The following is an 18,194-nucleotide window of genomic DNA, read 5'->3' as shown; positions in this document are numbered from 1 at the left end:
ACCTTGATTAGCTGGAGCTACAGTCTTTTTAAAAAACTGAAAATAATTTCTCTAGAGTTAGCATTCAATGTTTCCTATTATTTGTAGTTCTTTCAGTGTATTTGTTGCCCAGACTTTAATAGCTTAAATGATAAAGCATTATTGCTGTGTAATTGTCCACAAATAGTAAGACTGTTACATGAAAGGATGATCCTTTGCTATATTTATAGGACTGGATCTATTAGAGTTAGTCAGAACACTCTGATTTTGTGTTCTCCCTTTTTTGAACATTTATATCTGTGTCTAGTGTCTTCAAAGAAATGAGGAACTTACCCTTCATTGGTTTTGTTTTAAAAGACAGGGCTTCATTGCATTCTTAAAAATGTTGTATTTTAATACTTCTAAATATATTTTTCTATAAAAAGGAGTATTAGTACTTAATTTTTCAATCTTCCTAGGAAAATTGGTTATGTATTTAATGAGGTTGTTAAAGAAACTGATTGTATTTCCTGTTATCTTTGAGATAACCACAATGTATTCTTAAAAAAACCAACAACACTATACCATCCTATGTCAGACAAGAGTTCTTCATTACTTACGTTAATTCAGTTTCAGTCAGTATGCAACAGCATATTGTTATGGTACATTGTATCCCAAGATTGACAGAACCAAAACTAAAATTACTTCAATATAAAGGGGATTAGGAAAACATACTGTTACTCAACCACTTTTGTAGGTTTTTGCCCAGAAAACACGGCAAGAATTGGCCTTCCTCATTAAGATTCCTACTATTCTGTATTTTCCAGAATAAAATGTCTATTTTAATGGATCATCAGTTTCTGTTTACATACTTATAATTTAGTAAATGGTATGTCCTAATCAACCAATTGAAAATTTAAAAGGACTTTTTAAAAATGCAAAATTTTCCCTTCACCTGTGTTGCAAGAATATGATGTATGTTTCTGTCATCTTATTTTTTCTACTCAGAAAAGAAATTCAGATTCCCGTCTTAAAGCAGCACCTATTTAGAGACAAGGCTCTCTACACTAGCTAGACTGTAAACTGTCATTTCAGGCTAGCTCTACAGATACAAGCTCCCAGTTGGGATCGTGTTTTGGAATTTATCAGTGATCATACCAGGTATATTACTCACATGTTTTGGGTGGCAATTTATAGTTTGTGAAGCATGCAGTATATGTGTTCTGTCTAGGCCTTTTAGACAGTGTCATCAGATGCTTGTCAAGGATGAAAATAAAGTCGATCTTTGCCTTCAAGTAGTAATAGAGGGAGTGGGTTGGGGGGTGAAGCAGCTTTGCCCATGTGCCAGAAGACACAGCATGTATAAGTAAAAGCTTTACAGTGTTAGAAAATTCTATACACAATAGAGACTTAGACTGTTGAGAGTCCTTTGCTTGATATACTGTTTGCTAAAGATGACAGTAGCCATTAAGAAGAAAGCCAGTATTAGTACCAAATTGTAGCAGATTTCGTACTTTTATGACTGAAGAGCGAAACTTATGTGCAGTTATTGTTTTCCTTCCTTAGTTACATAATGAAGTTCACATAGGACACCAATCTTAACTCTTAGCAGCTTAGTTTTGGTGGGAGTTAAAAGGTTTTATGAGACTTCTTATAGATCAAAAAGTGTTTTTGAATGTAGTCTGCAAGAGTTTCAGATGAGGTTGAGTCAGACTTGAAAAAAAATACATTCTTAGAATTCTTCCTGAGTGGTTTGTTCTATTTCCCCTATCCCCTTCCTCCTTGAACTGAATCTGGACATGAACTCTATTTGAATCAGCTTACACATCAACTAAACTAGACCAGCATCAGCTGTGGCCAAGCCAAGTTGGAAACTGAATCAGAAATTCTGATTGTTGGATTTGGGGATTATTTTTTTTACTCCATTTTTCAAATTAATTGTTTTTAATTCTGACTTTTGTATCTTCAGACATAGCTAGTTCTACTTGTAGTTTTTAATTAAGCTGGTTCCTAGTCAAGTTGTAGTTTCTTCAGACATGCATCTGCCTAAAGCTTAAGTGAAAAACTAACTAACATCTCATGAAACTTACTTTATACATCAGTGAATTTCCACGGTAGTTCTAGAGGTTTTAATGCAAGATGGTGATTTTTGTCTTTAATGACCGTGTTTAATATTTTTATTCATTTTGGAATTTTCCTTTGGTTTTGCTACTAGATTTTAGAGAGAGAGATTAAAAGGCTATTAGAATGTCACTTTCCCATATTTCTGTGTTCAAAGATTTGAACACAAAGACATGGGAAAAGTCAGGTTGTAGTTTCTGTAGTTCTGAGATGGAAAATCCTGGATCAGTTTGCTTTTGAAATCCATACCAATTTGCACATATGCCCTAAGCCTGAAATAAGAACTTTTCCAGGAGAATTGTATTACTGTGAGTAGACATACTGCTGTTATCAGGGTACCTGAGGTTTTAAGATAAACAGCAATAACCATTGTTACATCAGTTTCTTCTTCTCATTTGTCATGGACTAACCCTCATACTTCACAGACTTAACTCTGATAATTCCTTTTATTCTTTGCTTAGTTTAATTACTAATACAGTCATAGATAAAGTAACTTTGTCTTTATTATCGTCACCCCTTCTTTCTCTTAAATAGTAGCAATCATGACTATGCTTAGGTTTCAAAGGTTCATGTGCCATTATTATTTCCATAATGCCCACTTATTCTTTAGTGGTATAAATCTTATCTAATGCATAAAATTAGTGTATGGGTTTATGATTAGTGTTTTGGGGGTTTTGTGTTGGATTGATTGATATGAGTTATTTATAAAGATGTATATTAATGAAATCATAGTCTCCAGACTTCTTAAGAAGAAATCAAGCATATAGCTCTGTGACTTTATTCCCATCTAAAGACTATTTCTGTCACTGCAGGATTTCACTTTTCATAGGAAAACTAGTATGAGAAGTTGTTAAACTCTTTTTATTAAGATATTTACAGAAATATTTACAGAAAAGAGGAAATCAAGTTCCTGAACTGTGTGTTTATTTTGTACAGTTTGGCTCCCAAAGGAACATGATCTAGAAACACAGCTGTTTCTAAAAGCACAGGGCAGGTTTGTCTTCCCAACACTTTTGCTATCTAAAAGTTATATTGCTTGTTAGGAAAGCAAACCCCAGATTTTTGAAAAATCTTTTTACACAACCCTGTCTAGTACAAAACAGTGTCCTACAAGTTTAAAACTCCTGTGCTTTCAGAGGTCAAATAATACTTTGTTGGAGAATATGTATTACAGTTATCCCATAGTACTCATTGATTTACTGATAGATAGATAAATAAAGGCTCTTTTCTATCTTTGGTGTCCTGGAAAGATACAGCTTCCAGCTGAGACTTCACCATACCTTTTAAAATTTAAATCAGTTCCTGGACTGTTGTTAAGTGTAGACATAACCAAGCCTGAAGGTCATTTAAGAGTTTCACATCAGTCCTAGTCATTGAGTTTCGAGGTTTTAAGCCATAAATGCTCTTAGTAATCTTAAAAAATACTATTTTGTATAATTGCAACTGAATACAACATACATTTAATGTGTTTTACATTGGTATGTCAGGAGAACCATTTTTCCTTTAAATTACTAGCTTTCTGTATTGGGAAATTCTAAAGCTCAGATCGAAGAATAGTGCCATTCCCCTTTTTTTTTTTGTCATGTGTTAACAGATGTGTACAGATGCACTAGTGATCATGTAGAATACAGCTGTATGGACAGATTTTGCATGTGCAAGCCCTTATTGCCTTAGCCATTACCATTACACCTCTCAAGCTTTTTGACTCTTTGAAATACTTGTGTGCATGCGAGAACTTTTCATTTTAACAAATATTTTGCAACTATTACTGTTAAATATTACATGCTCATTTGCATTAGTATCACATAATGAAATTTCTGAAAGAAATCTTTATTATATAAACATAAATATGCATTAATAGCCTTAAAATATCAATAAAATGAACTTTTCTTAATAGTGGCCAGTCTTGACAGCAGTTTCTTGTCAAAAATGAAAATAGAAAAATTTCTTGTATACCTCTAGTTATTGCTATGGAATAGTATTTGGAACCCTTACAAGGCAACTTCCATCTTTAGCATCTGATTGTGGACTTCTATGCTCTATTTTTTTCCCTGAAATGGGAGGAATGAGCTTTTAGATATTAATATATTGCAGTTATTCATATGCTCAGATTTGATGATACAAGAATTTAGTGAAATTCCTCCATAGAAAGAAGAACACATTTGTAAGCACCCTAGAACCTAAATTCTGTAATCGGCATCTATAAGGAGTTTTGTTGGAAAATGGACTTGGCAATGCAATAACAAATTCAAAGCTGTAGGTAAATAATTTGAAAAAAGGCACTGTAGTCGTACATGTAGTGCTGCACATATGGTTGTAATCTTCAAGGTCCTCTTTCATATTACTTTTTTTTGCAGTTACTTTTTAAATATAATCCTAGGATCTTTTCAAGCTAGAAATTATATTTGTACTTAACCTATGTCTATAGGATCTAGATTAACTGTTCCCATAAGTCTTTCTTGTTTCAAATATGGTAGTTTTCACTGAAATTTGATGATGCTTTCTTTTTGCAAAGAAAACTTTACTAGGAAGAAATAAGTGACTCTACAGTCACTATGGATAATGTCTTATTTTAAAAAAAAACCAAAAAAAACCACAAAAGACAAAGCAGTAATTCGTAACAAGTTCTATCACAACTGGATGGTTTGTAACCAATAAGGAATGAAGTTTGAAACTGCAGAGAGAGAGAGAGAGAGGACAGAACAGCAGCTGTATTTATTATACACTGGTTTTGTGTTCCAGCGGGTCTCTGTGACATTAACGAAGGGATGGTGGTGCCGGAGGATCGCTGCAAATCTCCCACTTCAGGTAATCATAGCTTTCTCTGATCTTCAGCTGCTGATTTGCCCAGAAGATGGCATGCTTTAATTCAACATTTACTACTTAAGTAATAATGTAAAACCTGTTGTCTCCTCACAAACTGTTTGAGCTGTCGTAATTTTTCCTGTGTTGCACAACTGCATTTCAGAACAAGGCTGATTTAAGAGATTCAATAGGGATATGTCATAAAGATGAATGAAGAGAGACATAATCTGAAATATTTATGCTTCAGGGAACGTAGTGCACAATGGAATTTGAAACATCGATGAGAGATGCACAGATTCCTGTAATATTTCATGTGAATGAGTTTCAGAGTCCTCAAAAGTGGTAAAGATTATTTCTGTGAGAAGATCTAGGGTACTTCTGCTTCCTCAGAAATGGTAAATTACTGTTTTTCTTTGGAATCACAGATCTGCAGGAGCTGCCATGCTTACTGATTAGGAGATCCCTACTTAACACTCCCGCCTTCCTTTTTTTTTAGTTGCCAATACTGTATGTGAATATTTTAAATGAAAGCTTCAGCAATATGCAATAATATTTGTTTTGTTTAATACTGGATACTTGAGGCTATAGGCATGTAAATGCCTAGTATTGCATATCAAGATACAGTATTAGAGATTAATATTTCATGTAGTAATTAAAAAATTGTCACTTATCTTTATCGTTCTCTGAGAAAACTTTCAAAGGAATGTGTCTATCTGTTTCATTCAAAACTGTACTCAGAGTACAGCTGATGATGATTGTTACTAAGGTATTTGAATTTGCCCCATTAAAAAGTACAAGCTAAGTCTAGTTTCTGATAGAATGCTGTAAAGTGTTCAATGAACAGCTAATGACTTGTAACCCTTAATCTATATCTTTTTTTCCCCTTGCTCCAGCATTACATAAATTTCAGCCCAAATGCCTTCCAACTTGTCCAACTAAAACTCAAAACACTGTATAATTTGAATTAAACGGTTTCTTTCTTAACTTAGAGTAGATTAAAACCCAGTTCACTGTTTCCATTAACAGAAAGATGAAAATCAAGGTCTATATGGAAAAATCCTACATTTAGCAGTTTGCCTTCCTTCCCTCTCCGTTTGCCTACCTCCCTCCTGTCCGAGTTGTGTTAGCTGAAGTAGGTTAAAAATAACTGCAATGTGGATATTTCTTTAAGAGGAGCAAAAAATTGAAGCAACTTAGAATATATGGATTCAAATGTCCTGAAAGGAAACAGAATTAAGGCAAAATTCCTATTCCTGCAGAGGCAGAAATCAGTCTCAAGTATCTGGAAGTTTGGAGAACAGAATATTCTCTGAAGAGTCCAAAATGTCTTAGGCACACACACAGAGTACTAAAGAGAAACAAGTCTAAAGTCCAAAAATAGTGAATATGCAAAAGGTGGAGGGGGAAAGCCATTGCTGCATTCCCCTGTGTAACAGGGTTAGACAGTGCCTTGCTGCCCCTGGTTCTGTCCTCTCCTCCCAGCTCTCAGTGAATGAGATAAGGTTCATGCAGGCTTCTCCAGTTTTCCTTTGAGAAAGGTACTTGGAAGAAGGCATCTCCCTGACATGGAAACAATTTGGTGATATTTGTGAAGAAAGAAGAGCTGCAGCTCCTTAGGTTTAGTTTAAGGTTTACAGCTTTATTGGGCAAGAGCACAAGACTGGGAAGAAGTTTGAAAATGGCATTCTGTTTTAACATAGGTAAGAGGAAACATTTCTGAGAAATCAACTGCACAGTATTTGTGAGCTTGAGGTGCAGGACAGAGGCCAGATTTAAATGAGCTTTTTCCAGTCTAGAGGCTCTCCAGTTAAGAGGACAATAGTCTAGTACAGAAGTTTGCTTTTTGCTAGCTTTAAAATTGGAGGGTGAGACTGGTAATGGAGTGTGTTATCATAGAATCGTAGAATCTTAGGGGTTGGAAGGGACCCCGAAAGATCATCTAGTCCAACCCCCCTGCCAGAGCAGGGTCACCTAGAGCACATCACACAGGAACACATCCAGGTGGGTTTTGAATGTCTCCAGTGAAGGAGACTCCACAACCTCCCTGGGCAGTCTGTTCCAGGGCTCTGTCACTCTCACAGTAAAAAAAATTTTCCGGATATTCACCTTGAACCTCCTATGCTCCAATTTACACCCATTACCCCTTGTCCTATCACTGGTCATCACTGAGAAAAGCCTAACTCCATCTCCCTGACACTCACCCCTTACATATTTGTAAACATTGATGAGGTCACCCCTCAGTCTCCTTTTCTCCAAGCTAAAGAGACCCATCTCCCTCAGCCTTTCCTCATAAGAGAGATGTTCCACTCCCTTCATCATCTTCGTAGCTCTGCGCTGGACTCTTTCAAGCAGTTCCCTGAGCTTCCTGAACTGAGGGGCCCAGAACTGGACACAATACTCCAGATGCGGCCAGATTGGCTTTGACTGTTAGAATAAGGTCCGGAAAAAAGGCCAGCCACTCTTTGGGCTGAAGTCTACATTTGCTCAAGTGATCCAGATCTTCCACCTCTTCTACTTTTCCATGCCCCAGTGAAGAGAAGTCAAAGCTAGCTTCAATTGAACCTCCTTCAGTGAGAGGAATGTGAAGGGGATTATCTGCCTGTGCGAGTTAGGGGAGTATCCTGCAGTTCTAGTAACACAGAACTAGAGAAGCACTGTGAAAATGGAAGAGAAATAATAGCTATGTCCTCCTTTTTCTCAGGAAGTTAAAGGGTAATAAGCTTAGGCTCTGGGGGCATTTATCTGATGCATAAAACACTGTAGGGCATTGTAAACTGTCAAGTTCTTATGTTAATGAGTGTCCAAATGTTTGCATTCTTTTCTTTATAGTTTTACAATGTAAATATATATATTGTGGAACCATATAGTTCTACAATATAAAATCCAATTACATTTGGCATTTTTTAGTTGAATTGTTAATTTCATTACAATGGTAAGCCTTCCAGTTGTGATCTGTAGCCACTCTTGGTTTTTCTGTATTAAGGATTCAGAAGAATCCCAGGTGACAGCATTCAGTCTGAGTTGTCTGTAGAATATTTGAAGAACTGTGGCCTAACAGGGTCTTACTACATTGGAAAAAAATATTTTCAAAACTTTATTATTACAGCTGTGTTCCATGAATCATAATTTTGGTTAATCTTTGTGCCTGGAACTGTGATTAGTACAGCAGTCTAGTTATTCAATGTAAACATTTTATTCAATGAGGACAATATTTCTAGCAGTAAACTTGCATCATTGTATCTTGCATTATAATTTCTGTATTTAATCTCAGTATGGCAGAATTCTTGTCATACGAAAATATTTTGGACTTTACAGTATCTGGTACAGGTACAGAGAATACCAGTATCAGTATTTGGTGTTTTATTATGTTTTTGTATCTTCCTTAAACTCAAAGCATGTATTAATACATTGGTTTTATGTCAAAGGTATATGTTTGTGTATCCATTTCATTCTGTCTTCACTCATAGGTTCTGGTTCACCAAACAATTCCGATGATGACCAAAAAATGAATAATTTTATAGAAAAGGGTACAGTATTTTTATTTTCTATAGTCTTTTTCTTCAGTTCATCCTTTGATACACTTAGATTGATTTTTTTATTAAATATTATTTACAGTGAAGACCAAAAGCAGAAAGTTTTCCAAGATGGTAGCCAATGACATAGGTAGGAACTAGAAAAATTCTACTCTGTTCCTAATCCAGTGCCTTACTCTATGCAACACTAACTCAGCAACAACAACAACAAAAAAAAATCAAATTTTTAATTCTTTATGCTAATTGGTAATTCTGTGGGCTATTTCTGTACTAAATACACTGGGCACAATAGCTTTTTTAAAAAAATCAAGGATATTGGTGGATTAAATTCTCTGATTTTTCAATTGCACTTCTCTCCTTTCTGGATCGGTGAAATTCTAATCCATACTAAGAGTTCAGTCTATGCAAGGCACAACATTATTCCACTACTTCTGCAAAGGTGACACTCTCTTTGAGAACATGTGTCTGTTTCAATATCTTTGTATATGTTGCATTCATAGCTGTATGGTCAAACTTCCATATGACTATGGTCCAGATGGATGTGTTATGTTAATCACCTGCAAGAGGACTTGGTCATTTATACTCCCCATGAATGTTCCAGAATGGTATTTACTTCCACCAGTGACACAATACCCTATAGGTAACAATTTGGTGACAAAATTGTCTTTGGAATATGTTGTATGCAGGTAGATTGAACCCTTCTATGATTGGAATGAAAATTAACTCTGCTTCTGAAAACTGGGTCATTAAATAAATGAAGGCAAGAGACTGTATGATTTAATTTTGGGGAAGGGACTTAACTGGGCTACGGTTATTTTAATTTCAGAATCACTGTGTTAATGTTTCATCGTGGTTTTGTTTAGTACATGAGTATGTTATTGTAGGAGGTTTTCATTTTATCTCTTTAGTCAGATCAAAAGGTTGAAACCAATTTCTATAGTAAAGCTGCTTGCTAAACTATTTAATACATTGTGTTGAACCACGCATTTAAGACTAGGGAGGAAGAAATTTCTTTTCCTACACTCTCCCTTTGATTTGCTGTTTGGCAATTCAACTTTTATCCTAAACCATTGATCACCTTCATTGTAGTTCAGTAGCTGAGGCAAAGAATCGTTCTAAATTCAATGAGATATGGTGAAGTCATCTTTGGAATCTGAGTTATGGAAGGAGAAACAGCAAGATTATGCCCTTTGCTCGGTACTATGGTGAGCCCTCCTTGCAGTGATAGCAGAAATAGTAGCGATGATCAGTTCTTAAACAGTGGAAGCCTGAATATAATTCAAGAAAGCGAATGGCTGTAAATAATATATTATGTCAATTAATCTGTAATTTTAAAAAAATAAATAGTATCATTTACATGAGTATTGATTGATATGTTCTCCTAAATGAAATTCAGGCTAACTAGAAACTTACGTTCCGTTCTAATGAGAAAACCAACACTTAATCTTGTGCATGTTAGATCAATGCCTGCTGGTGAGGTAATTGTTTCCCTTTTGTTCTAAAGCAGTCTCTTCTAAACTTAGGACAGCCTATCTTGTGCAAAAAAACATATTAAGTTTGCATGTGAATTCACTGTTTTCCCACTTCTTTTCTAAGAGTAATGTTACAGTATTAATAAAACAAGCTAATGACAGTTCTGTAGAACTGTTGACATCTGTTTCAGCTTGAAGCCTTTCCACTGAAAGTATTGTGAATGTTTTTCACAGCTAAAAAAGCAAAACAATTATTTACAAGTGATGCATTCTTCAGTGTGTAAGTTAAATGCAGAGTTAATTGAGACAATAATGTGTTTGATGTGTAATTCATAAGCATCTCCCAGTGCAACTTGCAGTTTATTGACAATTATTTTATCTGCGTTCTGTTTGAGTTTTGATTGACTTGATTCTGTGCACTGAATGCTTTTTCCACTGCCATGTTTTCTGTACTTTATCTGGCATGTTTACTCTGCATGAGTCTTTCTGAACCTACATTCTAAGCTCTTTCACATAAGTAAAAACACCTCTGCTGTTAATAGTTGCATGGTTTTGCATCTCATTGTTTTAAACTGAATTGCCAACTAAATGTGAATGGACAACAAGTTTTGTAAAATGTGTCACTGTCCTTAACTTAGTGTTGTCTGATACAAACTGTTTACCATCAGCTGTGTTCACATGGGTGAATTTCATGTATTTCATGGTTGTAGCTCTTTGCACTGGCGCATAGTTCAATCTGTTCACGGATTCTTTCCATTTTTTTGTCAATGTATGTCATACAACCTGTCAAAAGGATTGTGAAATAGAACAAGAATTATTTCCATTGATAACTTCAGTTGCTGCTAATATCACTCCCATGTGTTTTGTCACATGGGAACAGTGAGTCAGGGAATACTGTTTTCAAAGTGAGAGGTAATTTCATTTCAGGAATAGGCCTGTAAAGTGGTAACATAATGAATGTGCATTTAGAAATATGAAGCCAGTGTCAATCACTTTATTGAAACTTGTTTAGGCACATCTTCATTTCTACAGATTTCTATAATTAGTGATAGTATCAGACAAGGATTCTTGCTTTGTTAAAGGATCAACAATTACCTGACTGAAACAATAGCATAAATAAAATATAAATGGTTCATGTACCAGCACTTCAGCTTTGCCACATCTATGGTTAAGATCAGTAGTCTTCTGTTTTTTTCTAAATACTTAGTTGTAAATGTTATGTGCTAAGGAATGGATAGTAACTCAAAGATCTATTCTGAATATTTTTCTTTTGGCCATGTTTCCCTTTTGTTTCTATCAGAGGTGAACTTTAGAAAAGTTGCAGTTAACCTCAAAATGTAACTAACTGTTTCTGGAAGTTATAGAAAATACTGTGATTAAATACTGTTATTAAAAACAGCTATTTCTCTTAGGAATGGCAAATAATTGAAAGTATAAGTAAAATGTGCTGAGAAGTATTACAGAGAAGTGTTCCAAATACAGGAAGAAGAATTAGTAGGAAGCTTTTAATTTCTAAGACTGTATCATTTTTATAGAAAATTTTCGAGATTGGAACCAACATCTTTAGGTGTTTTACTCAAACTTTAGTTAGTTAATGATTTGGCATGAAAAGATATGTGTGATTAAATGCGTAGCTACAAATCGGATCAGAAGTAAAGAGGTATTGTAACATCCCTTTACTAGAAGAAGCTTTACTAAATGTGCTCAATAATACTTTAGAGGCTGAGACCTTCATAACTGTTTCAGCAGGCTACCAGTCAAATACTTCTCAGGAAAATTGCTTTTATTTGTTTTCAGCAGTTCATACGTTTTTTTAAATGGCAAACAATACTAGTGGACAGATCTAAACAAAGTAGCTTTAACTCCAGACTTCTATAATCCCTGCTGTTACTATTCAAATAAGGTTTCTCCGATTTGTTACATCCTAAGTGTACACCTAAATTTTTCAAACAGTGCTATAGCCATTGGCTGTAAATGTTGTTTTCATGGAATCAAATATTTAAGTTACTTATAATAAGATACCATTTGTCCTAATGCCAGAGTAAGGCTGTTGCTTCCAATGTGGTTTTAGTACCTTGATCTAATTTTTGTTGTATCAAGTACATTTTCTTGTATTATCTTATAAATTTGTTTTATTATCATCATATCAAATTTAGACGTTTCAGCATTGATAAACTATTTTGATGTTTTACTGTGAGCAATAGAAGAGTCAATTCTTTAAGCATCTTGCAATTGATAATGTAAATCTTTCATTTCTGTGTAGTTGTCAAATTTAGAATAATTTGGAAACTTTGGTATGTTTTAACAAATTCTAAGCTGCTTAGTTATTTCTCATGAAATGTTCAATGAAATAGGCTTTAAGTTCTCAAGTCTGTCGAAACACCAAGACACTTGTCTCCTGTATAATCTGTAGAGGATTTTTTAAAAGGGTTTAGGCTGTTGGGTGAGAAATCACTCTATAGCTTTCAAAATTATGTGCTATACATTGTAAAATACCTTATCAGGATAAACCACTGCAAATAATTTGTAATTGACTTTTAAGCCACAGCTTCGTATTGATAGTTCAGTCATATCTCAGCCTTCAAATTTTCTTCATTGAGCTGGTTGAACCTGCTATGCTGAAATATAACACACTATGCCAAGGTAACCTTTCATATTTTAACACCTGCCCCCTCAAGCCTGACCTATGAGAAATGTCCAAGAATCCTGAACATTGTTTTTGAACAGTTATCCACTATCGTATTCTCTCATTTGGTAGTCATTTAATTATATATATTAGCAACAAGAGGAATACCTATGTGCCTGCGTATGATTCCAGGTTTCCTAATGTAGTGGAGTATTAAATGTAGGTCTAAACATAATCATAATAAGGATCGTTGCCTTGAGCAGCAGGGTGCCAGGAGGAGCGAAACAGCTCCCCAGTCTGTCTTGTCTCACACCAGCTGCAGAAGGGTAGTCTTGGCTGTAACTGCTTCACTGACCACCACCAATGGAGGTGTTAAACTGTGACAGCTCCTTGAGGTCAGCCTCACCCAGCAGGAGCAGTATCCATCACCTGTGTCCTTGTGCGTGACTTGTGTAAAAAGCCTGCTATGGTGTGTTTGCTCTGTAAATCTCCATTCAACCTTTTCTATTTCTCTGATGTGTATCTTTTGTGTTGTAGAAGTTGTCTAGCATGCTGCTGGTTTTCATCTGAGGCACAGCAAAACTGAACTTTCAAAAAACACTGTAAACCATAAGCTAGATATTAATACAAGCAAGGTTTTTTCTACTAAGTAATTTTAGTTTAAAAGCTGCCTAGCTGACAAAATATTCCTATTTTCTAATGGCATCTTTAGGCACTTATTTCTTTAAACACAAGGTGGCACTACTGCTATGTAAATACGTTCTTGTTTCCTATTTACATTTGAATGACTAATGTTGACGTATTAGGGGGTTTTTTTAAATGTATTTTTTTGCATAGCATATTAATTCACAATTTCTAGGAATGACATCCTTTCTAATAATCCATCTATACTCTTGTTCTATTAATGAGGCATAGATCACTGTTGTAGAAAATTTCTTGAGAAATTTGTTTTGTAAAAGCTGTGAAAAGCCAAAAATAACTAAAATTATTTTGTGGGCTTACTGTGGGCTTTTATTCAGTATTTCAGCCTTTATGATTTATATATTTGACACAGAAAACAAGTCTCAGGATAAGGAACACACAACTTTTAATTCACAATTCCAGATAAAGGTTAATTATCTCTTTTCAAGTTGATACAAGTTCCAGCTGACAGCAAAAAGATGTATTTCTGGTCACTAGTGCTGTTTTATAGTGTGTTTTTTTGCTTGTATCTGAAACAAGAGTTGACCTGGTTGAAAAACAACCCTTGGCAGAAACCATTTAGATGTGTTTTGGCCTGACGATTAAGCTAGGTAGATGCCAGTGCCAACTTAAGGATGAGGGTGGAAAATGCAGGCAGACTGCCCCTTGCAGTTTCAGCATGCACTAAAATAGGTTAAAGAGACTAGCATTTCACTCTGAGAAGCAGTAATTTCAGTTTGATTTTAATAGGACATACCTTATAACATTGACATGTGAAGGAAATGGGAAGATTATTTCTGGAGTCTTATTCTCAAACTTTTATAATGTATGACAGGAATAAAACTGTTCAACTATTCAGATAACTAGTATTTGCAATATTGATGAGTATAATTGATGATACAATGAAGTATTTCACTTTTTGAAGGACTGGAAGTAACTTTAAATCACATGCTGTTCTTCAGGATGCATAGAAAAGAGTGATTTCTGTTAGAATTTTAATTAGAATGAGTTATTGCCTTTTTTATCTGAGAGAAGCAGCAAGATTCAGGCTGGTTTATGACTGGGATCCATTACAAGGTAGTCCTAGAATTATGAGGCTGTTCTCTATATCTGCTTTAGGTAGAGAAGTATCACCCTGATAGTGATAATGGAGAATTAAATTTTATATCAAAATTCAAGCATGTGGCTGGGAAATAAATTCAGGGTAAAGCACTGGTCTAGTAGTTAAGCTACAAAAAAATCATTCCTTCTGCAGAGATTGTTGAAAGAAATATGAGAGGGATCTATGGCTATGAGTTTGAGTGACTTTTATTATGCTAGCATTTGTTAGTATTGGACTGCATTTTAAATGGATCATAAGATTTCCATTCCTGCAAAAACTAATCTTCCAAGTCAGGGATAAGTTCAAGTGCTATTTTTTACTTCAGCAATATTGACAAAATTATACTGCCTTTGTTTGACAGCGTTGCAAGTGTTTGTGTGCTGCTGATGTCATAATTATTCCCCATGATGTCTTTATTCTTTTAAGGCTGCACTTCTTATGAGTGATTAACATTTTAGCATAATTAGAAGTTCATCTTTTCTCTGATTTAAATATCTCAGGTGTAATCAGGAAGTAGGGCAGAAGGAGGGGATGGGATGTTAGCTTTATGTAAATTTCGGTACATATTCTCGCAATAGCCAAGAGTCTGTATTCTGTCCACTCACCTGAGGAGATAAAACTTGAGGTGGAGTCAAAACAAAATTAATCCAATCCTGCCTGAAGCCTAAGGAGGAATGAAGCTTGGCAAAAATCATAGAATGCTGTAATTGGGGATTTTGGTATCTTCCATGTCTTGTTTTACACCCATCCCTTGTGGAAGGGAAGCTCTGCTTTAGTAGAAATCCTGTTAAGTACTGCAATTATTGTAGTAAACAATGATATATTAAATACTGAGAGACGAATAAGGGCCAGGAGAATCATGTTTATTCTTTTTAAAAAAAGGATATACTTCACTTTTCAGCAAAGATGTCCAGGAAGCTAAGTTTGCCAACTGAGTTAAAGCCTGATTTAGGTAAGTTTACATAGTTGATTTTATTTTTTCTAAAACTGTTTTACAAAATGTGAGTATGCTCAAATAAGAGTCCTAAATTATGTAAACTCTCATGACTTTGTGTTACATTTATCTGAAGTGTAGAACTAAAATTTTAATTCCACTCTTTTTGGGGGCTCTCAGGCACAAAATGTCATTGCTGTCATCATAAGGTAAGCCTTCAAATCTTGTACATGGCTTATCACACTTTCCTCAGATTTTAGGCACTTGTCACTCACTTTATCATAAGTGCTGTAATAGCAAAAGTGTGAATAAGCAGGTCATGGAAGGAAAATTGTTGCCTGTTTACAACCATCTGATACATTTTAAATTGAAAAATGAAATATCTTAAGGATAACAGGATATGTTGAGGTCCACTCAACAAATCATTGGACATAATTTTACAAATGTTAATTATCTTTTGACCACTCTCTCTAAATGAAAATAATACATAGCTGTTTGGATGGATGACCAGTCTGAGCATTTTATTTTTCTTGAAAAAGCACACTACCTTTTTGTATAAGAAGTAGTTCAGTTGTTAAGTCTGTAGTACTGAAGGTCATTATATTGCCTACTTAAAGCAGCATACAAATTAGTAGTTTTATTTGGGGTTTTTAGTATTTTGACTTGCAGCTTGTAGATCAGATCCAGTCCCCTGCCTTCCTCTCTAAAGATGTGGGACAGCTGTAGACCTACAGCAGTAGATGCAGCCTGCATGAGAAAGCTCCCTTCTGCCTGCCACAGCTGGCTTCCCCTCCTCCAGCAGAACTGCTTCCACAATCCCAGCAGAAGACAGACCAGGGTCAGACTGGCAGCTGCAGAACTGTGTATTTGAGAGCTGCTGCTTTCATCAAGGAAGGACTCCATGGTGCTGGGATGTCCTGAGGCTGAGCTGGACCACCCTGATTTACAATTTACAATTACAGCTTGCTCCACTCAGAGAAATGTGAAGCTGGAAATAGCCCTCAGAGATCATTTAATCCATTGCCGTGGCAAGGATCCAGATGACTGACAATCTAACCTCTCATCTATTCATGAGCCTCTGATAAATAAGTTTTTAGAAAAATCCCAGACAGAAAGTTCCAATGTTTTGTAGTCATACAGACTTCCTATAATTTAATCAATATTCCGTGCTTCCCTATTAACTTTTTCTCATCCTTTCCACAATGAACAAGGACAACTCCCTGTCTTTTTGTTAACAATCTTTCATGCTGTCGAAAGCTGTCATCATGTCTCTCATCTTTGCTTTTGCAGATATTTTTTTTTACAAAAGATCCTTTTCTAGGTTATGTTGTCTGAATCTAGAATTACTTCTGTTAATCTCCTCTGCACTTGGAATTTTTCCTCATCTTGGGCCCAGCACTAGAGGGATTTTACTATGGCCTTGTAGCACAAAAGAACAGAAATTTTTATTTCTCTATTCCATCTGTGTGTAGTCTTTCTTACAATATTTACTAATGGGTTAGGAATAATTGTAATTTAGGGTGAATTTTATTATACTTTGCAAACTACACCCCACTTATACTTTAATATTAATCCAGTTCATTCTAATTCTACTGTTTTATTCCCAGTTCTTTGATAGCAATAAGTACTTTGAAGTTTTGTTGTGGTTTTGATTATGTTTGCTGTTGTTTTTTAGTGAAGACTAGAGAAAAGAGAGTGCTGAAAAGTCTTTCAGTACTTTCCAATCCTGAAAAAGTTTCAGCGTTTTCTACATTATTAAATATCTGGTGTTCTTTCTACTGAAATAATGAATTTTTTTTGTCACCTCATTACTGGTATACTTAAAATAGTTGGTAGCTTCCAAATTGTAATATCCTTTAACTGATTTTGCTTGATTTTCTGCTTGTGTGGATATCTGCACTTAGATGCCTCATTTTATCCCATGTAAAATTCTTCCAGGTTTTTTCTCTTTTACTTCTGTCTTCTAGCGGGAGAGCTTTTGCATAGTGTGCTTCGAAGATTGTCAGCTTGTTTGTATTTATTTGTCACTTCAATAGCTGTATCTGCTGACTCCAGGAGACAGCTGAAATGACTTTCTCCCAAGTTCATTATCCTTATCATTTTCTGTTTTTTCCATGGCTTTTTGAAACCTCTTCTTCCGTGATCTTGTTCTTTCAAATTCCTCTTTTCTGTCTTTAGATCTTTAACCTACCCCTTTCCTTCCCTAAATAGCCAAAACAAAATCTAAAGTATGCACTTATGTATTTATCCTCCATTTTCTAAAACAGAAGCTATCCTGAACATGCTTTAGTCAGCATTACACCATTCCGTGTCATAATCCAGGTAATTTAGGTACCATTGACAGGACCATAGGTCCTGTCCTTTGGTCTAGTTTCTCAGAAGAGCCTTATCTTTCCATCCTGATGAAGTGGTGTGCGCTGACTTTTCACACTTTTGTTTCTTTTTCATCTGAAACTACTCTGTTAACAAACCATACATTCTTTCTTGACTTCAGGATAAATTATATACATTAATGTGTTCAAACTCCTTACCCCCAGTTCTCTTTCCTGAATGAATGTCGTGTGACCTCAATGCCTGTATTGTCTGACAAGTTAATTTTTACAGGGTTTTTCCTGTCCATTCCAATGCTCTGGAGTTTGTACACATGCTCTTCAGACATTCAACCAGATGCAACTCAACAAATGCACATTCAATATTATGCCTGTTGCAGTTAACGTGATTATATTCAGACTGATTAATCCATATTAGAGTTGAAAAAACATTAAGTACCTATTCAAGCCTGAAGAAACAAACATCTTAAGAGGTTGTGGTCATTAGAAAAATTATTAAACAAATAATATCTTTCATTGTTTTACTCTGGATTTGATTTTTTTATATGTGAAATCTTCGGATGTCAACATCTGAGTGGTTGACAGTTTCTTTTTATAATCCATATTTTACATTTGAGTTAGCTAAAATTCAG

At 35.2% G+C, this 18,194-nt stretch overlaps 1 protein-coding gene across 1 annotated transcript in view; it reads left to right on the top strand.

Moving 5' to 3' along the window:
* STXBP5 (syntaxin binding protein 5 (tomosyn)) overlaps positions 1 to 18,194 on the top strand; it is a 100,846-nt gene that overhangs the window by 72,044 nt on the left and 10,608 nt on the right. Inside the window, exons 18-21 of the mRNA XM_009999976.1 lie at positions 4,822 to 4,887; positions 8,352 to 8,411; positions 8,500 to 8,547; positions 15,200 to 15,250. Coding sequence (XP_009998278.1) covers positions 4,822 to 4,887; positions 8,352 to 8,411; positions 8,500 to 8,547; positions 15,200 to 15,250 — 225 coding nt within the window. The remainder of the gene's footprint in view (positions 1 to 4,821; positions 4,888 to 8,351; positions 8,412 to 8,499; positions 8,548 to 15,199; positions 15,251 to 18,194) is intronic.

Source organism: Chaetura pelagica, unplaced genomic scaffold (genome assembly GCF_000747805.2).
Source record: "Chaetura pelagica isolate M959 unplaced genomic scaffold, ChaPel_1.0 scaffold135, whole genome shotgun sequence".
NCBI lineage: Eukaryota > Metazoa > Chordata > Aves > Apodiformes > Apodidae > Chaetura > Chaetura pelagica.
The sequence above is the reverse complement of the archived record's forward strand: the minus strand, read 5'-3'. Positions and strand labels throughout refer to the sequence as shown.